Raw genomic sequence first — 22,223 nt, forward strand, 5'->3', positions numbered from 1 at the left:
CTCATGATGGGGTGTGATTCTCCTAGATTTTTCAGATTAGCATACATTTGGCTTTGCTAACTGGTTTGGTTTATAATTTTGAGAAGTTGAGAAATTTCAGCAGTTTATGATTTTCAACAATTGAAGGAGGAATACTATCCTTAAATAAATTTAAAATTGTTCTTCTGGGTTTTTTTTTTTTTACCCTACTCTGCTGTTAGTTTTTAGAAACCACTGAAAATTTTAATTGGCAGTCATACTTAAGCCAATCAGTAAACTAATACAAAAAAAATCAAATCATCCATTCATTGGTCTTTCCATTATATTTAAAAAAAACACTTAATTCTTTGTATCTCAGGTGCAATCTATAACATTTCTTAGTGTTTTCAGATTAAGAATATAACTAGTTTATCTAGTGCCTATTGCCAGATGAGCCTATAATGCAAAGCAGGTGGGTGTCAGTTTTGTGATCTGACCCTTTGATCAGCCTTAATGCTTCTTACATAATAAGGTGAATGGTGTTACTCTTTCATCAGTTCAATTTAGCCTTTTTTTCCTTTTAAAGGAACCCATTTATGATTCTTGGTAAGTATATAATCTGATGCACAATTTAATGTAAGAATTAAGTTAGATATGTGGATAATTAGAAAATATGCATCATCAGTGTTTTTTTTAAAAAGGAAATGCTATAATATGAAATACCAAGCCTATTGGCAGACAGAAACATGAGAATGTGAAATATAATGATAATGCCCACTGATGATTACGAACAGCAGGGTTAAAGAGTCTTAACAGGGTTTCTTGCTTATCATATTTACATAAAGTGTAAAAGTTGGATCCTCAATTCAAGTTAGGTTGGGGGAGTGGGGAGCCTCAGACTTATTTGTTCTTCATTTACAATATTTAAATGACCTTTTTTTGTAAAGAATGAGCAGTTTTATTTTTATGTTGGAAAATTGAGATTGAACTTGGAAACTTTTATGATCAGATTCTCTTAGTATAAACAGGAAATGACCATTAAGTGAGGCTTCAGATAGAATGGAAATTTATTGTTCATTATAGGGGTTTCAAAGTCATGGTCTTTTAGATCACATAATTCAACTATCCTAAATCTGATTATTTTTAAATTTAGTATTGGTTGGAATTTTAGGAAACTGTAATTTCAAGGAACTTTTGACACAAATTCCCAAGAATGTGAAAAACTTCTACGTTTTTAAAGGTTGAAAAATTACTTGCCGGGGTGACTAGGTGGCACAGTGGGTAGAGCACCAGTCCTGGAGTCAGGAGTACCTGAGTTCAAATGTGGCCTCAGACACTTAGTAATTAATTATCTAGCTGTGTGGCCTTGGGCAAGTCACTTAACCCCATTTGCCTTGCAAAAGAAAGAAAGAAAGAAAGAAAGAAAGAAAGATTTCTTGCTTATGACCATTCAACTAAGAAATCCAAGCCTTACTTACTGAAGCAACTTGTAGCATTCATAAAACCATTGCCCTTAGTATTTGGAATCAAGTTTAAAATGAATTAGACCCAGTCAAGTCCATATAAGAAATATTTAGAATTAATGGCATTTTTCCTGTCAAGAAGAAAACTTGTATTAGTCATTGATGTTTTAGCTTAAAGGCTTAATAGATGGTTGCTTTAAGTAAGCATCTACATCTAAAATATTCCTTAAGTGTAGTCTGGAACATGTAAAAATTAGAATTACAGAGGATAATTGAATTTTGAGCTTAGAAAGGAACCTTAACAACTATTACATCTAACTCTTCGAATTTATAAGTCCAGAACTAGGTTTAGAGAGTATAGGTTACTTGCCTGAGGTTGACCAGCCAGCTAAGTTAGTGGCCTATCTGGTACTAGAAATTGGATCTCCTGATAATTTTTCCAGAATTCTTTCCATTATACCATGCTTAATTTTTTAAGTTTAGTTTGTTTGAGCTGATCCTTCTTGGAGCTTTTTAGAAGATACATCCAACATGAATTTAATGCCCACCAAGGAAAATGTCATTTTATTTAACTTGTCTAGCACATGCATAGGAGGTGCTTTAAATAGGTGTCTGAAAGATTTTATGGGAAGAAGGGGGAATTCTTTATACCATAGGAGAGAATGTGCATTCTTTGAATAAAAGAAAATGTAGGATTAAGTATAGTCTGAGATTTCCCATGGTGTAGGACAGTTTAGATGAAACTTTGAAATACATGTAACATATTTAATTGATATTTCAAAGTGTGTTCTATACCTTCTAAATCACTAGTATAAAGAACTATCTTATCAAAGATGATAATCTAATTTTTGAATTGTTTATGTCATCTAATTTTTCAAAATCCACAGATAGCCTTTAGAAAAGCCAAAATTGAGAAAAGCCAATATCCTTTTAGCTTTTGTTTTAAATCCATGATTTCACAGTGGTCATTTGTGAGTATTTTCAAGTTTGTCATTAGTAGAGCTATTAGCAGCTGTATTCAATAAAACTCTTCAGTCTTTTTTTGTAGCTCAGTTTTTAGAAGTATAGACACTTTGAGGCAACTTTGCATGAGTTGAGTGTGTTGTGTATATGATATATTTACAAAAATGACTTTTGCTTTCAGATAGCCCTACCCCTGGAATAGACCACTGATCTCTCCCTTTCAGTAACTTGCCTAGATACAATAATCAGAGGAGGACACAAAAAGAGGAAGAGAAGTTTAGCACTTTGTATAATTCTCAATTTTACTTATACCAAGGAATCAAATGGAAAGAAGACATGGAGACAAGATGTCTTATTACCAGTTTGCCTTTTTAAAAAAAAATCATCATGATGGAAACCACTTTAAGCTTAATTCCTAAAAAGGAAGGGAACAAGGTATAAACTTAATTCCTAAAAAGGAAAGGGAACAAGGTATGTGCTTGAAGCCTGGTGTGTGCTATTCATCGTGTTAGGGTTTTGTAAATATTCTCTTTGTCCTCGGAACACTCCTGTAAAAGGGTAGGGGCTAGTCCCATGTTCCCAATAGAGAAGGGTACCAGTCTAGTAGAATTAAAAACCTGTGTGTTTGTGTGTGTTTGTACAGGATGCTGTTTGGGGGATAGGGGAAGAGGGGAGATGGGTATACACACAGGATATTCTAAAAGTCTTAGTACAGTAAGACTTTTTGGACCTCTAGTATATGCTAGTTAGTGGCATGCTTTATGCTTGTTGATTGGGGGGACACGTATGTACCCAGAGGCAGAAGGTAGCATTTTTTTTTCGATGTAGGACTAGTTAAGAATAGCATTTTCTGTATATTAGGTTGATACTATGCTTGAAGAATTAGTTATTAAGCTATTACTAAGTAGTGGCCCAAAAGAATTAAAAGTTATGGATTAAATAATGAATTTCAGAGAACTTGATCTCAGGTCCTTCTGACTGAAGACCAACTGTCTACATACAGACTTTGCCGTCCTGACCCCCTTCTTCTCATCATGACACTCCACCCTCCAATGAGGAAGCTGAGGTCAAGAGAAGTTAGAGTGTCTAGACCAAGGATTTGCAAATAGTAAATGACAAGTCCTGGATTTGTACTTGAATCTATAGTATCAAACCCAGTGCTCTTTTCTATTATATTAGCCAATTATTAAGTGCTTATTAATTGAGCCTGCCCAGCTTTCTCATTTTGTGATCTATGTTCATAGCAGTGGTATTTTTCCCAAGAAAAAAGGAATGGGGAGGTTCAGTGAATTGTCCTTGAAAACCAAAGGCCTCACTGACTAGTTCTTAGACCATTGTAGGACTCATTGTGGTCTACTGAAATGAAACTTGGGATAGAGTCCTGGACCTGGAGTTAGGAAGACCTGGGTTCAAAATCACCTGCCTAGTTGTTTGATCCTGAGCAAGTCATTTAACGCTGCTTGCCTCAGTTTCCTCAACTGTAGAATGAGCTAAAGAAGAAAATGGCAAGCCTTTGCAGTATCTTTGCCAAGAAAACCCCAAATGTGGGGTCATGAAGAGTGAAACACACATAAAATGTCTAAACGATGGACTCATGCTTTATTGGATGACCAGGAAAATGCTGATACTGGTTTTTAGCAAAATACTATGAACACATAAAGTTTTAAAATCATGTGATGCCGTGAGGCCCTTGCATTTTGGATAATCTGGGGGTACTATGGAGGTAGAGACAGGAGAATGATGTTGATAAAAGCACAGAAAGATACTCGACTTAAAATCCCTCTTAGTTAAAATTTTGTTTCTTTGCCTTCTCATTTCAAAGCTGTATTATTTTCTGTGCCATCACCCTGGCTAAGAGAATCATATGAACCAGGAATACCTTCTGGTAATATGGTATATTATGTAAAGCACAGGGATATTTTCCCATATTTTGAGTTTGTCTTTTAAATAGACCTATCTTTTTAGGGCCATCCATTGGGTAGTTGAGGCTTCGAGGTGTGATGGAGCTGCTAAATGAGCAGATTTGCTCTTTTGCCCTATCTGCTGATAGCTGAGGATTTAGCCTTAATGGATTAGAAAGTCAATCATGTAGTCTTTAAATGTACAGCAAAATCCATGAATGACCAACTGAGCTGGAAAAAAAAGTGAAGCTTGTGGCAATTATTTAATTGGTGCCAGGTGTAGATAAAGAAGGCACACAGATGTGATGAGGTGCACTGTCACCTAATTGTTATAATGTTCGGTGTAAAGTTAATTGTCGATGTGTAGAGTGTGCTAGCAAATTAAGTTCCCACTGCCTGAGTATAACAGGATAAATGAGGTATCATGAGCTCCCAATCTGTACCTCTGACACAGATACTTTTCTTGTGGGTTGGAGAAAGTCCCCAAGGGTAATCAGTATGGCAGTTAAAAAAACACAAAACCCATTTGAGTGATGTGCATTATCTCCACATTAAAGGAAACCTGCCCAGCTCTCTATGTACCCATGAGTGAGTTTTCCTTTTATGTTTGCCACTCATGGTTTCATGGTTTGGATTTGGTTGGCAGAAAAGTTGCTTTGAGGTCCCAGGATATTTGAAGGGTATAGAACAAACATTCTGTTAAGTGACAGAATGTAATGGTTCATTAAGTTAGCTTTTTTTTTTTCCTGGAGTTATTTGCAAAAGCATATTAGCCCATATGGACACATACTAATATTGAGTGAGAGAAAAGTAAAATACAAAAGAATAAGATGTAAGAATCAACTTTTCAGCTCTTTTGATGTATCATCTAGTATGTGGTTTCCAAGTTTTCTGAATCTGAACACTCCTTTTAATATCAAAACATTTATATGTTGGCTTTACACAGTATTCGTTAATAAAATAGTTTTTCAAAACTGAATCAAAGACAGCTTTTTGACATTGGGTCTTTTCCTCAACAAATCTTATTTATCATTTGAAAAATGCAAATACATATATTTTCAGTGAAAATTGTTCAGTCCACCTGTGTAATTGTTTGTGATGCTTCTTGATACACATAGATTTTTGGACAAGCAGACACCTTACAGTTATTCTGAGCTCTCTGGCCAGGGTCTGGCGCACATATTGGAATCCACTGTTTGAGATGTTTTTCCATTTCATACTTTAGTAGCATCCCCAGGATGTCTGTGAGACTGAAAAGGATAACCAGGTTTATTGTTCTTTTAACTTAAGGCTGATTGCGATTCCACCAGGTATACTCCTTGACATTTGTTAGGTTATTTGATTAAAGCTACATGCCTTAAGTAGAATGATTATTTCTTATTACCTTCAGACCTTCATTTCCATTATAGAACCAGAGAATCTATTGAACCCTGCAACCCAGGACATTAAAACCTTTTTTCTAATTGGTGAGCCAGATAGTGCAGCACATTCAGGGAAGGAGGGAGGAAGAGGGACCCAGTATATGTCTCCATAAAATTACATTGCGCAAATGGTTTTGAGAGTGCTCTGTAATATATGGTGCATTAGCCCATTTAAGGTATTTTAAACATACACTTATTCACACTGTACTGTTCCTCCTCAGATTCATCACATTACCTCCATTAGCATTAGTAAGGGGGTTGTTGTATCCTGCCCAGCCCCCCTGCATCTGTTTATGTTCTGTTTCAAATCTTCCACTTCCATGAGGGCCACAGCGTCCTTGGCTCTCTATTGCTCTACAACTGAAATGCTTCATAAGCCACAGGCGAACAAATAAAAAAAACTCCCTGCTACATAAACTCAGACAATTTCACATTTACTTAGCAGTTAGTTCTTCTCATTGGTGGAACAAGGCTATATTTATACCATTCTTTCTAACATCTTGTTGTACATGAATACAAATAAGACATGCCATTCTGGGTCACATTTAATATTTATTCAGCCCAATAATTTGTTTCTGGCTATAGTATCAAGCAATTTCTTTTGACATAAGTGTGTTAATTTGTGTTTAATTCTCATATATATATATGTATGTGTGTGTGTGTGTGTGTGTGTATATATATATATTGAATTTTTCTTTCAATTAATAAACATTTACTTTTTCTTCATTCTATATTCCTTTTTCTCCCTCTGACAAAAAAAATGGTGGTGGTAAAGAAGAAACCCTTGTGAGAAATATGGGTAATCGAGAAATAAATTCCCGTGTTGGCCATGTCCAAAAATATGATTCATTTTTTTAAAATTTTTATTAAAGATATTATTGGAGTTTTACAATTTTCCCCTAATTTTGCTTCCCTCCCCCCACCCCCACCCCACAGATAGCAATCCGTCAGTCTTTACTTTGTTTCCATGTTGTACCTCGATCCAAATTGGGTGTGATGAGAGAGAAATCATATCCTTAAAGAGAACAGAATTCTCAGAGGTAGCCAGATCAAACCATAAGACATCTGGGTTTTTTTTTTTTTTTTCCCCGAATTAAAGGGAATAGTCCTTGTACTTTGTTCAAACTCCACAGCTCCTTATCTGGATACAGATGGTACTCTCCTTTTCAGACAGCCAAAAATTGTTCCCAATTGTTGCACTGATGGAATGAGCAAGTCCTTCAAGGTTGAACATCACTCCCATGTTGTTGTTAGGGTGTACAATGTTCTTCTGGTTCTGCTCATCTCACTCGGCATCAGTTCATGCAAATCCCTCCAGGTTTCCCTGAAATCCTGTCCCTTCTGGTTTCTAATAGAACAATAGTGTTCCATGACATACATATACCACAGTTTGCTAAATCATTCCCCAATTGAAGGACATTTACTGGATTTCCAATTCTTTGCCACCACAAACAGGGCTGCTTTAAATATTTTTGTACAAGTAATGTTTTTACCCTTTTTCCTCATCTCTTCAGGGTATAGACAGAGTAGTGGTATTGCTGGGTCAAAGGGTATGCACATTTTTGTTGCCCTTTGGGCATAGTTCCAAATAGCTCTCCAGAAGGGTTGGATGAGTTCACAGCTCCACCAACAGTGTCATAGTGTCCCAGATTTCCCACATCCCTTCCAACAATGATCATCCTTCCTACAATGATCATTATCCTTCCTGGTCATACTGGCCAATCTGAGAGGTGTGAGGTGGTACCTCAACGAAGCTTTAATTTGCATTTCTCTAATAATTAATGATTTAGAGCATTTTTTCGTATGGCTATGGATTGCTTTGATCTCATCTGTAAATTGCCTTTGCATATCCTTTGACCATTTGTCAATTGGGGAATGGCTTTTTGTTTTAAAAATATGACTCAGTTCTCTGTATATTTTAGAAATGAGTCCTTTGTCAAAATCATTAGCTGTAAAGATTGTTTCCCAATTTACTACTTTTGATTTTGATTACATTGGTTTTACCTGTGCAAAAACTTTTTAATTTAATGTAATTGAAATCATCTAATTGGTTTTCAGTGATGTTCTCCAATTCTTCCTTAGTCATAAACTGTTCCCCTTTCCATAGATCTGACAGGTAGACTAGTCCTTGATCTTCTAATTTGCTTATAGTATTGTTTTTTATGTCTATGTCCTATAACCATTTGGATCTTATCTTGGTAAAGGGTGTGAGGTGTTGGTCTAATCTAAGTTTCTTCCATACTAACTCTCAGTTATCCCAGCAGTTTTTATTAAAGAGGTAGTTTTTATCCCAGTGGCCTGACTCTTTGGGTTTATCAAACAGCAGATTACTATAATCCTCTCCTGCTTTTACACCTAGTCTATTCCATTGGTCCACCACTCTATTTCTTAGCCAATACCAAACAGTTTTGATGACATGCTTTATAATATAATTTTAGATCTGGTAGTGCTAAGCCACCTTCGTTTGCATTTTTTTTCCATTAAGCTCCTGGCAATTCTTGACTTTTTATTTCTCCATATGAATTTACTTACAATTTTTTCTAGCTAATTAAAGTAATTTTTTGGAATTTTGATTGGTAGGGCACTAAACAGATAGTTTAGTTTTGGTAGAATTGTCATTTTTATTATATTAGCTCTACCTATCCATGAGCAGTTGATATTTGCCCAGTTATTTAAATCTGATTTAATTTGTGTGAGAAGTGTTTTATAATTGTTTTCAAAAAGATTCTGAGTCTGTCTTGGCAAATAGACTCCCAAGTATTTTACACTGTCTGAAGTTACTTTGAATGGAATTTCTCTTTCTAGCTCTTCCTGCTGTTTCTTGCTAGTCATATATAGGAAAGTTGAGGATTTATGGGGGTTTATTTTATAACTTGCAACTTTGCTAAAATTGCTAATTGTTTCCAGTAGTTTTTTAGATGATTTCTTGGGATTCTCTAGGTAGACCATCATGTCATCTGTGAATAGTGAGAGTTTTGTCTCTTCCTTCCCAATTCTAATTCCTTTAATTTCTTTTTCTTCTCTAATTGCTGATGCTAACATTTCTAATACAATATTGAATAGTAGTGGTGATAATGGGCACCCTTGTTTAACCCCTGATCTTATTGGGAATGCCTCTAGCCTCTCCCCATTGAGTATAATGCTTGTTGATTGTTTCAGATAGATACTGCTCACTATTTTAAGGAACAGTCCATTTATTCCTACACTCTCTAGTGTTTTTAATAGGAATGGATGCTGTATTTTGTCAAAAGCTTTTTCAGCATCTATTGATATGATCATATGGTTTCTGATAGGTTTGTTATTGATATAATTGAGTATACTAACAGTTTTCCTAATATTGAACCAACCCTGCATTCCTGGAATAAATCCTACTTGATCATAATGTATTATCCTATTGATGACTTGTTTTGCTAAGATTTTATTTAGGATTTTTGCATCTATATTCATGAAGGAAATAGGTCTATAATTTTCTTTCTCTGTTTTAACTCTTCCTGGTTTAGGTAGCAGTACCATATTGGTTTCATAGAAAGAGTTAGGCAGAGTTCCATCTTTCCCTATTTTTCCAAAGAGTTTATATAGGATTGGAACCAATTGGTCCTTAAATGTTTGGTAGAATTCACTTGTGAATCCATCAGGCCCTGGAGATTTTTTTTTAGGGAGTTCACTAATGGCTTGTTGAATTTCTTTTTCTGAGATAGGGTTGTTCAGATATTTAATCTCTTCTTCATTTAACCTGGGCAACTTATATTTTTGTAAATATTCATCCATTTCACTTAGATTATCAAATTTATTGGCATAAAGTTGGGCAAAATAATTTCAAATTATTACTTTAATTTCCTCCTCATTGGTGTTGAGTTCACGTTTTTCATTTATAATACTAGCAATTTGGTTTTTTTTTTAATCAAATTGACCAGAGGTTTATCAATTTTATTGGTTTTTTCATAATACCAACTTTTGGTTTTATTAATTCAATAGTTTTTTTGCTTTCAGTGTTATTAATTTCTCCTTTGATTTTTAAAATTTCTAATTTGGTATTTGATTGGGGATTTTTGATTTGTTCTTTCTCTAATTTTTTTAGTTGCATGTTTAGTTTATTGATTTCCTCTTTCTCCAATTTATTCATATAAGCATTTAGAGCTATAATATATCCCCTGAGAGCTGCTTTGAATGAATCCCATAGGTTTTGGTATGTTGTTTCATTATTATCATTATCTAGGATAAAATGGTTAATTCTTTCTATAATTTGTTTTTTGGTCCACTCATTTTTTAAGATGAGGTTATTCAGTTTCCAATTTGCTCTAGGTCTGTATCTCCTTGGCCCAGTATTGCATATGACTTTTATTGCATTGTGATCTGAGAAAGAAAAGATGTATTCACTATTTCTGCCCTTCTGCAGTTGATCATTAGGTTTTTATGTCCTAGTACATGGTCAATTTTTGTATAAGTTCCATGTACTGCAGAGAAAAAGGTATATTCCTTCCTATCCCCATTCAGTTTCCTCCATAAGTCTACCATATCTAATTTTTCTAACAATCTATTTACCTCCCTAATTTCTTTTTTGTTTGTTTTATGATTCGATTTATCTAGATCTGATAGCGGGATGTTGAGGTCTCCTACTAGTAGGGTTTTGCTGTCTATGTCTTCCTGTAATTCTTTCAGCTTCTCCTCTAAGAATTTGGGTGCTGTCGCACTGGGTGCATATATATTCAATATTGAAATGACTTTATTGTCTATGGTACCTTTTTGGAGGATAAAGTTTCCTTCCTTATCTGCTGCTTTGTCTGAGATAAGGATTGCTACCCCTGCTTTTTTTTACTTCAGCTGAAGCAAAATATATTTTGCTCCAACCTTTTACCTTTACTCTATATGTATCTCTCTGCTTCAAATGAGTTTTCTTGTAAGCAGCATATTGTAGGATTCTGGTTTTTAATCCACTCTGCTATTTGCTTACATTCTAAGGGAGAGTTCATCCCATTCATTCACATTTAAGGTTATGATTACTAATTCTTTATTGCCCTCTGTGCTATCTTCCCTCTGTTTGTATTTTTCCCCCTTTCCCCCCTTTTATCCATATTCCCCAGTATTTTGTTTTTGAATACCACCCCCTTCAAGTGCGTTTGCCCTCCTATATCACTCCCTCCCCTTTCTTTCCCTTTTCCCTGTTCCCTTCCCTTCCTTTTGTTATTTCCCCTTATTTCCTCCACTCCCCTTCCCTTTCTCTGTCCCCCCCCTCCCCTTTTCCCCTTTTACTTCTTGAAAGGTTAGATGTTTTATAAGTTAACTGAGTATGTGTAGGTTGACTTTAAGCCAAGTCTGATGAGAAGATTCAGGTGTTTCTCCTCTACTCCCTTCTTCCCCTCTATTACCATAGGTTTTTTGTACCTCTTAGTGTAATGAGATTTGTCCCATTCAATCCCCTCCCTCCTCCAGTCTCTTTCCTGTCCCCCTTTTTAGGGAGGTAGTGTATTTTTTTTTTTAGATCATTCTATCTAAGTCATAGAAAATTCTGAGTGTATGATTCATTTTTTAAAAAAATATTTAATCCTTCACCCCTTTTTCAGGAAGGTGGGCTGTCTTTCCTCTGAGACTTCTCTCTTTTGGTTTTGGTGGTTATTGCAATTGATTGGTATATTTCAGTCTTTCCATTTTCAAAATATTGATGTTATTGTATAATTTGTTCTAGTTTTGTTCATTGCATTTCATCAGTTCATACATACGAGTCTTTCTAGGTTTCTCTGAAAACATCTCTATTTTTTTATAGAACAATATTATCACAGCATTCATAACCCATAGTTTGGTCAACCAACTGATGATTTCCAGATATAAAGAACTACTATAAATACATCTTTTTAAATATGTATCTTTTTTCCTTTTTCTTTGATCTTGTTTGGTCTAGTAGTGGTATCTCTCACTCCAAGAATCTTCATAGTTTAGTATGTGCTTTAAACTTGCAGCCTTGTAGAAACCAGAAATGTTCAGATTGCTTAAGGGACAGAGACACGTAAAAGTTTTTATTTGAAGACAATTCATTTTGCAAAATAAAATAATAGAGGGAATGTAATACAGTACAAAAGAACATTGGATGTGGTGTCAGAACCTAGGTTCAAATCCCATCCTGTTATAATACTTCAGCAAGTCAGTTCAGTTCTTTTGACCCTCAGTTTCCCCCATCTGTTAAATAAAGGAATAGGGAGCTATATACTATAGTTAGGAAAACCTGGCTTTGTGTGAATCATACACTTAGCAGCTATGACATCCAGGGCAAGCCACTGATTGGGATTAAATAATAATCATTTCACAGGGTTGTTAGCAGGCACAAATGAGGTAATAAAAGTAGGGCAGCTAGCGTGCAGATCCTGAAGTCAGCAGGACCTGAGTTCAAATTCAGCCTCAGCTACTTGACTCTAATTAGCTATGTGACCTTGGGCAAATCATTTAACTCTGATTACCTCATATCCAGGGCCATCTCCAGTTCTCCTGATCCATTTCTGGTCACTGGATCTAGATGACTCTGGTGGGGGAGAAAGTGAGGCTGGTGGTAGGGACCTAGCACAGCCTCCCCTCACTCAAACCAGTTCACTTGCCTGTCCTGACATCACCTCTCTGATGTCATGGTTGACTTTAAGAAGGAAGGGGACAAATCTCATCAAGTCAAGTGCTTTGCAAATTTTAAATATATAAATATTAGTAATTAATATTTTTTGATTTGTATGTTTCTTTAAAATACTTGATTTTTGTAGCTCTTTCCAAAGTATTTTTTGCATCTAATCTCATAGATGACCTAGTTCATGGGTTCTATTAACATTTAATTTTTAAAACAAACTATATAATGTGACTTCTAGAAGCTTGGGCACCAAATGAAGCTAAAAGGATCTATAGGATGAGTCCTTTAGCATTTGGAGTTCTGTAATATTAATTTCTGTGTATCTTTGGGTATGTTGGAGATGAAATGAATGATCCTAGAAACTCTTGCAAATCTGAAGGGATCATGATATACAACTTGAGAAGATGACTAATTAGTCCATCTGTTGTACTCAACATACCCAAAAATGGCCATGAATTTCTATAATATTAAGTATAATGTGTATATAAAAATACCCATGTCGATTTTTATCATCTCTGTGATGGATTCTAAGTAAAAAAATTAGAATGTGAAACTATTTAATTTTGTATATTAATCTCTCCTAATAAGCTTTCATTTAAAGATAATTTCTTTAGCTTTTCCTTTCTCTTTTACACATCTGTGGTTACAGGTGAAGGTGCCTGGGAATAGAAGTTGCTAGATTTAAGAGATCAAGTCACTCAAAATACATTAACTCATGGTTACTTAACCTTGGTGAAAGTTCCAATTAAGGAGCCCCCTCCCCTCCAAACAGCCTCAGTTACTTCATTTTTTGTTATATGGAAAATGAATATAATAGCACTTTTCTTCCAGGAAAGTTGTGAAGATAAAATGAAATAACATTTATAAAAATGTTTTACAAACCTTAAGACAGTATTAGTGTTAACTATTATTTTTATCCCATGTCTAGAAATTTCAGGGGAAATTCCTTTTTTTAATTCATTTTTTTAAAATAGTAAATTCATTTAATATTTAGTTTCAGATTGTTTTATAATTACATGTAAAAAGTCTCAAAATGACAGAATGATTATCCAGATAATGGAAAGAGAATATGTATCCAAGTAGTCTAGTGTTCATCAATAAGGTATTTTTTGAGTCACAGCATAATAGTCTAGAGCTGCCCAACCAATTCATTATTGCAAATGAGGAAAATCAAACCCAGGGAAATTAAATGTGATTTGTTCTAGAGTAGCACATGTAACACATTAAGCAAACAGGTTTGAATTTGAATCCAAATCCTCTGACTCCAGTTTACGATTTCCTGCTCCCCCTTTAAATAAATAGATGGACAGACAAACTAAATTGTCTGGCCAAAGAGAATTCTGATTGCCTTCTGTTTCCTATTTTCTTCTTCCTGCTCCTTGTTGTTGAATGTTAATGTGTTTTGAGTAAAAATCACAATTGATTTCTAAGGACTTTGGTGACTCAGTGGAAGTTCCTTCATCATCCCTAGTTAAGTTGTTTGTGTCAAAAATAATGAAATCAGAGGCAAAACAAAATTAAGAAAATATAGGGTGTTTCCTTTCAGATAATTTTAGATGGGACATTTATAGGAATATGGGCTATTATTCTTGGTATGATTTTACTGGCAAAACTTCTTAGATATCATTGTGCTTTGAATTTGAATTCTCCTGACCCTAAAAGCAAGTCTGTAAATTTTATTTAATTTTTACCAAATTTACTAAACTTTACTAAATTTATTTTTTTTTACTTAACTGACTCAAGGTGAGATTTTGTGATTATGTGATCTTTAAAAGCCCAGAGTTGAAAGTGGCCAATTTGCAGATGGCTAGGCTGGTTAATTAGCTCGGCAAACAATTCAGAAAACCGTTTTAGGTCTTTCTGAAAGGAGTTTGAAGTTTGTGTATTCCAGGGCTTCAACAAAGATCAAGCTGTAGTGAGAAACTAGTATTTGGGCTTCCCCCACCCCCTTGTCTTATTTACTCAGAACCAAGTTCTTCAATTCTGAAGTTATCTCAAGTACTTTCTGGTAGATTCCCTTGTATTCCTTGTTCCTGTTGAAGAGATCATAATCTTACTAGTAATGTTATGATTTACCACTAATTCCCATCACCTCATGGAGAGGAGCATTGATATCACTAAGCAGCCTGTTGGAAGCCAGCCTTGCACATGGCACTAACATTTGATTGATTATTGCTGCCTTTCTTCTTTCCTTCCTCTTGTCTTCCTCAGGGGTGGGGATCTGGCCAACAGGCTGGTTATTTTCCAGTACACATTTTATTGAGGTAATTAGTTCAGTGATCCAAGGAGCCCACCTTTCAGCCACCAAAAAAAAAAAACTGGTAAAGACATTACTTTGAGTTTCTTTATACTGAATTGCACCAGGCTCCTCTCCCCTATGCTTTTATGTAAGCCTCCTTGGCATTTGTTTAGCTTGATCGGTCATGAATAAAAGCTTGGAACTAGCTTTCAAAGACTGCCCCTGAAGTAGGGCAGAGAGGATTCTGATTGCCTTCCGTTCCCTATTTTCTTCCTTCTCCTCCTCCTGCTCCTTGTAGTTGAGTGTTAATGTTTTAAGAGGACTAGAAACTCCCAGGGTGGCATCTTTGGTTTCTCGGGCCAGGGGGAGTCATTCAGAGCCCTACAAACTGGATTTTGGGACCCCCCCACACCTTCCTCTCCCCTGCCTTGGGTTTTGATAAGCAGCTAGATTGTGCATTGAATAGAGTGGTTGGCCTGGGGTGGAACATCTGAGTTCAAATCTGGCCTCAGACATTTACTTGCTGTGTGACCCTGAACAAAATTAATTATGTTTGCCTCAGTTTCCTCATCTGTAAAATGAGCAGGAGAATGAAATGACAAACCGCTTCAGTTTCTTTGCCAAGAAAACCCCGAATGGGGTCTTGAAGAGGCAGACTGAATTCAACCCCTACAGCAGAAGCTATGAATACTCATAGCTTTTTAAATGCTCTATAAAATATTTGCAGTGACCCCTGGAAAACAAAGCCTAAAAATCCAAAAGTTTGTTTTTGAAGAGGTGGAGGAAAGCAATGCAAATGTGAGTTTCTTAACTCTCTGGCCCTCTTTTAGAAGAGGGGGAGGGTAGCTTTGTGAAAGACTAGCTTTGCTCTCATCCCCCCCCACCCAACCCCCCTTTTCTGCTTTGTTAAAGGCCTGAACACATCACTGAACAAATTGCCCCCTTGCATATGCTAATCCTGCACTTTAAAAGGACTCTTTGTAACACGTTGTTATGCTTTAGCCCGAGGGGAGATAGGGATTGTGGGCATATGGAAACAGGGCTTGTGACCCCAAAATATCTAAAATGCCTGTTTTCTTTTGAGTCAACAGTTTGTACTTAGCATATCTGAATGAAAGGAGGCTATGTAGTTTGTGGAAAAGATTAGACTTTGCTCTTGTCTTTTGTCCTGGGGAGGCTGGCCTCCTCATTTAAGATTCACTGAGGCAGAACCCCTAGTTGTTCCATTTTGTTCTTAAATTCTAGAGTCATAGATGAGTTGAACATTAAAAAATCTTATTTCCAACAATAAATTGGAAGGAATTCAATTGAACTTCTTCATTATTGGGGTGGAAAATGTGATTTGTCTTTTAGAAAGCTAAATTATTAGCCACACCCATTTCCTTTCAAGAGTTTTTCTGTGTCATTTCAGCTGCATTTGTATTCATCAGAATGCCTAGGAAATTTGTGTCTTCCAAGTTTTAGTCATTTGCCTTTTCCCTTTTTTTTTGTTCCCACCAAAGTCACTAAAAATATACCCTCCAAGCATATTTTTATGAATAAATTGTGAGCTTTTTTTCTCACAATGAATTGAGTTGAATAGGAAGCTGAATGGTAAGGTGCAAAGTCAACCAGCTGAATTGTTTGATTTGGGCAAAGCCAAGGTCCCCTCTCTAAAATGTATGAACCTCCAGAAATGTTTGCTTTGAAAGTCTTTGGATGATGACTTGAATTAAATGGAATAAAAGGCTGTGTTAGGTATCATATTTCCAAAGCATCTGTCATGTCCCGTTTTGAAGTTCACAAAGTACAAAGAGTTCTTGAAAAAAGAAATTTTCGATTGACCTTTTTTTTTTTTTTGTCTTGGCAGAGTAATTCTCTCTTGGTTCCAGATAGCCTAAGAGGAACAGATAAACGTCGAAATGGACCTGAATATTCCAGTGACATCAAAAAAAGAAAGGTGGATGATAAAGACTCCAGTCACTATGTAAGTAAACAATCCATGACGGTGCTGGTTTATTTGGGTAGTTTGGTGCCAAGTGAATGAACTGTGTAGAAGAGGCCCTCTGAGGGATTATCCAACCCCCTGTTGATTTAGCATTCTGAAGAGGAATTGATCATTGTACCTTAGGATATTTACTCATGTAACTTAAATACCACCTGTCTCAACTAATACTGCACTTCTACCAACCTCAGGTTTAGCTATATATGAGGACCAACACTAAAATTTAGTATCAGGGAAAAAAAACAACATTTTCATTTCTTATTTAAAAAGAACAACAACAAAACACTTCACCATGTCACTCAGTAATAAATTGGTCCATTTAGATCATTTTAGAATTGTAATGGAGTTGGGTAAAGGACTAAATCTCCTCTGACAGTTATGGTTCAGTGATATTGTAGACCATTTGAACAAGTTAGACATCTTTGAGATTATCCAACCCAGTGGTGTCAAATTCAAATAGAAACAAGGCATATTGATTTGAAAATTGCAAATGAACATTATCTTTGTTGTATTTCTATCTTTTTAAACATTTCTCAATTATATTTTAATTTTTTTTGCCCACAAATTGCTAATGAGTTTGACACACCTGAGGTCACCTAATTCTAACCAAAAATAGGCTATTAGGCCTAGAGTCAAGAAGACCTGAGTTCAGACTCAACCTCAGACACTTACTAGCTCTGTGACCTTGGGCAACTCACTTCTCTTTGTCTCTTTTTCCTCACTTGTAAAATGAGTTAGAGTTGTGCCAAATTTGCAGGGTTGTTATGAGGACTGTGAGATATTTTTGTAAAAGTACTTAACATAATCTAAATTTTCTCTCTCCCCTAGTTCTTCTCTTCCTCCCTAGTTGTACAATTTACTACCTATATCACCTTACTGAACATTCCTGATCCAAGTTCTCCATTTCTTAAGATGAAGAGGTTAGAATAGATAGCCCTGAGGTCTTTTGCAGGCCTAGATATGTACTACTCCTTTTGTGAGGTATTGGGGACTCAGAGGGTTCCTGATCTTGCCTGAGGTCTGAGAACGAGTTAAAGGTAAATTCCCAGCTAGGGGATCTCCTGATTTTTAACCCTGTCATTATTTCCTAAACCATATCTTAGGAAGAATAACCCAAGGTTTTGAAACCTCCATTAACAGTAGAATGACCATACTGTTTTGAGTGTGGGAAAAGCTTTGGTATCAGAGACAAAAGACTAGTTCATTACAAACTCTTGTATTTACTAAGATGTGACTTTGGATGAGTGTCTTAAACACCTTAGCCTTATTATACCATTGTAATATGTTGAATTTGAATTAGATCATCTCTGAGGGCCTTCATGACTTTTTTTTTTTGGTAAGGCAGTGGGGTTAAGTGACTTGCCCAAGGCCACACAGCTATGTAATTATCAAGTATCAAGTGTCTGAGGTCGGATTTGAACTCAGGTCCTCCTGATTCCAGGGCCGGTGCTCTGTGCCACCTAGCTGTCCCTTTTCAAGACATTCTTTAATCACCTTGGTCATGAGAAACTTGGGCATATTCCTTAAATGTAGTGACTCTTTTTTGCTCAATGGAGTCATTATTTCCCTACTGTCTAGGATATGATACAAAATTTAGAACCCACTACATTTGTATCCCTACCTGCTTTTCCAGTTTTATTTCTGTTTATTCCCCTGCCCAAGAGGTCTTGAAGTTGCCCCCCAAATGATTTGTTAGTTGTTCCCTATTCCCAGACTCAGCATATGTGATCTGGAATGAAAAATCTCCTTACTACCTCAATTTTTTCTTCTTGAAATTGCTTTCTATATACACTGATTGTGTTGCCTTATCTGTGCATAAATTGTGACTCCTTAGTAGGATATAATTTTTTTGTGACCAGGGACTGTTTTTCCTTTTAGTTTTTCTCCAATGTCTTGACATATTAGGTGCTTAATAAATGTATGTTGAATTACTGATAAAAATCATTGTTGTTTCTGGAAGGACCTACTCCTCTTAAAAAGTCAAATGAATGGGGCAATTTGTTTCTTTTTTCCATCCTTTATTTCTTCATTCCTTTCTTGTTTCTTCCTTCCTTACTTGTTTCTTCCTTCATTCTTTTCTTTTTCTATCAATCTTCCTTCCTTTCCCTTTTTTTCTTTATCTTTTTTAAATCTTTCTTTCCAATGTAGATTGACTTTGGGCAAAATCTAAACAATAGGCCTCTTTCTTATCTTGGCATATAAAGCCCCTTTCAATCAGTGTCTAGGGGCTTGTGGTTACTTTTTTTGGTTAAGGAGGCAATGAACCAAAGTATTATGACTGCCCCAAATGGAGGATTGATTTACAGAGGACTGTCCTATTTCCTTTAGGATAAAATACTATGCCAGTTATTAAGGACTTGTGACATAGAAAAAGACCAAAAAAAAAGTCCTTCCTCTCTCAAGGAGTTTTCTAATGGGAGGAAACACTATAGAGATAATTGGTTACACATAAGGCTATATTCAGAGTAATTGAAGTTATTCTGAAGAATGGGGGATGACACTAGCTGCTGGGGTGGGGGTAGGGGGCTGGTGGATCTAGAAAGGCCTTGTAGAAGGTGAGATTCCAATTAACTCAAAGGAAATTAGGCAGAAATATCAGTTAGAAAGTTATTAGGATAATCCCAGCAAAAGGTAATGAGAACTGGAACTACAAAGAGTTGTGGTAGTATTATTGGAGAGAAGGAAAAATAAATGGGAGATGTTAGAAATGATGGTACGAATGGCAATATCTAACAACAGACAGATTCTGTGGACAAAGAAGGAGGGATTCTACCAACATTTACAGGCTTGAGTGACTGTAACTGTGGTGGTTCTCTTGATAGGGAAATTAGGAGGGAGGGATGATTTGGCAGGAAAGATACTGAATTCTATTATTAATCTGACTCCACTCTAACCTTTCCAGCCTCATTCACAGTTCTCTGTGTTTAAGCCAAATTATATTAACTGCTCCTCCTCCCTGCCCTTGTTCTGCACTCCCCTTCTTACAGTCCTGCTCAAAAGTCTGGAACCTACTTCCGCTAACATATCTTTTGTTTCTTTCTCTTCCTTCAAATAGTAATTAAAGTATCCCTTGTCCAGGAGACTTTCCCTAAAGTGTTCTCACTATGAAAGGATTTTTTCTCTCCCCTTCAGCTATCCCAGAATACTTTTTTTGCCCCCCCCCCAAGTTCTACTTGTGTCATATTTAATTTTTTATGTTTTATTTTTTTCCTTCTCCCACCCCCATTTTGAATCTAACTCTTTGAGGAGACAGACTATCGTTTTATCTTTTATATCTCCAATACCTAGTGCAGTAGTAGTAGTAGTAGTAGTAGTAGTAGTAGTAGTAGTAGTAGTAGTAGTAGTAGTAGTAGTAGTTGATATCCAATAAGCCTTTGATTATCCTGGTTAAAAGCCTTTGATTATCCTGATTAAAAGAGAGATAAAGAAAAGGAAAATGCCATATATCTGAATATAAATGTTAGTTTATCAAAAGGAGATTGCAACTTCAGTAATATAGCTCTGGTAATACAGATTAAAGTATAGGAATTGAATACCTTTGGCACTCTATTAACTAGGACTATTTTAAAATAATTTTTTAGGACAGTGATGGTGATAAAAGCGATGACAACTTAGTTGTGGATGTGTCCAATGAGGTAATTATTCTGTCAATCTATATCCTAAAAAATGTCTTGAGATCTGAATAAAAGTATTTGATAAGTCCCCAAAATAAATTAAACAAAGGTGCTATTTGTCATTATTATTCAGTAAGAAAAAAGCTCATTGCTCTGTCACGGATGAGTCAATAACAACCTGACCCAAGCTTTATGGGATTGTTAGTTTTCAGTTTAAAAAAATACTTAACTCAATTTCTTTGACTTACTAAGTTGATTTTATAGTCTTTGTTTCCTTTTCTAGTCTTTACTGTGTTTTGCCTTCCCACTACCACTACCTTCTGGATATACACAAAGAGTACTCATGTGGATAAGAGGGGAAGAAGCTTAGCAATGACTGGGAACTCAATGGGAAACACTTGATGTTTTTAGTTATAATACATATAACTTTATTGTTTACTTTTTGTAAACATGCATACTCCATAATTCTAAAAGTTGACATTCATCAAGTCTAGTCTTTTCCCTTAGGTCTAGGGAATTAATTTGATTTGGGGTAGGATTGGCTAAAAGTGACAAGGATCAGCTAAATCTTCATAAATTTTGGTTATTTTTATGGAGGATCCCTCATCTCCAAGGGCAAGCCCTGCACATTCACCCCGGGAAAATGGTATTGACAAAAACCGCCTGCTGAAAAAAGATGCCTCGAGCAGCCCAGCATCCACAGCATCCTCAGGAAGCTCTGCTTCCTTGAAATCCAAAGAAATGAGTTTGGTAAGTTTTATAAACCATCTTAGGCATCCTTGGACAGTATTCAGTCTTTTCTCCATAAGACGTCTTGTCAGAAACATTGACTGACAGATAATTTTCCAGAATAGGTTCTAAATGTTGCAACTTGTACCTTATTTATCTTCTGCTTACCAAGCCAACTTGTTATATCACTGTATTGTTAGGCCCTCATACCAGTCCTTGAAGAGAATACCTTTACCTTGCAGTAACTTATTATGTGCACTTAAATGTTTTTTCCCATTTTTCATGCTTATTTTTTCCATTTTTTGGTGTCTGTGTGTTACATATTAAAATTTGATGCTCTGCTGTTGTATGGTATGAAATTTCAAAAGCAAACTATACACTATATACTATAAAATGTTTCCTTCTTTCTAAACCTTAGTCTAGGGTAGGTAAAGTCTGTTTATTCCAGGAATAGGTAACTAGAAAAGCTGCTTAAGTCTGTGAGGTCTGGGCCCTCACTGGAATCCATTTGTGAACAGATAGATGCATTTTGAGTTCTACTTCAGGGCTACATCTCAGTTGTGTGCCTTTACACATTAAAAAACAAAACAAAAACCAGCTTCAAAGGGTCAAGGAAATTCTGAGAAGAAAGCCTCAGACCAGAGTTATTCCTTATTGGGCCAGGGGTGGGGTGGGGGTGGGGATACTTCCTTTTCTTTAAATACTTGGCTTTCGTTAAGTTACTGAGGATATCTATGGGCATACTAAAAGATGCCCAAATACTACTAGCATTAGTATTAGTGAAAATTTAGTCACACACACACACACACACACACACACACACAGATATCAATACATGCATACATATGTACACACATGAACAGATACATGTATATACATGTAGTGTATATGTACATACAATGTATGTGTGCATGTGTGTGTGTGTATATGTATAAGTGAACTGAAAGCTGTTAAGTCATCAGAAAATTCTGGAGCCCATAAAATGTTAAGAGCAGGAGAGTAGTACCTTCTAGAACAGTTATTTATCTGATGTGCTAGCTTTGGCTAATTTTTTTACAAGAAGAACTAGAGATTGTACAAACTCCCACTTCTCATGCCAGTAGATTCTACATCATTTTTCTCAGTCAGGTGTTCTTCATTTTTTGTCAGTGTCTGGATATCCACCCTTTGAAAGTTTGGTGAGGCCTAAGGACCCCCTTCTCAGAATAATATTTTTAAATGAACAAAGAAAATCAGTTATATTGAAATACACTTATCAAAATAATTTTAAAAAATCATAGCCCCAGGTTAAGAGCCTCTGCCCTAGGTAATTGAGGCTATTGTGTTTTAATGATTTTTTTTTTTATA

At 35.8% G+C, this 22,223-nt stretch overlaps 1 protein-coding gene across 8 annotated transcripts in view; it reads left to right on the forward strand.

Annotated features, from left to right (window-relative positions):
* Positions 1 to 22,223, forward strand: part of TLE1 (TLE family member 1, transcriptional corepressor) — a 119,569-nt gene that overhangs the window by 55,999 nt on the left and 41,347 nt on the right. For all 8 annotated transcript variants that reach the window (XM_074196683.1, XM_074196678.1, XM_074196685.1 and 5 more), the window contains 3 exons: positions 16,399 to 16,515; positions 20,115 to 20,168; positions 20,745 to 20,897. In XM_074196683.1, coding sequence (XP_074052784.1) covers positions 16,399 to 16,515; positions 20,115 to 20,168; positions 20,745 to 20,897 — 324 coding nt within the window. The remainder of the gene's footprint in view (positions 1 to 16,398; positions 16,516 to 20,114; positions 20,169 to 20,744; positions 20,898 to 22,223) is intronic.

The sequence above is a fragment of the Macrotis lagotis genome, chromosome 8 (assembly GCF_037893015.1).
Source record: "Macrotis lagotis isolate mMagLag1 chromosome 8, bilby.v1.9.chrom.fasta, whole genome shotgun sequence".
Taxonomy (NCBI): Eukaryota; Metazoa; Chordata; class Mammalia; order Peramelemorphia; family Peramelidae; genus Macrotis; species Macrotis lagotis.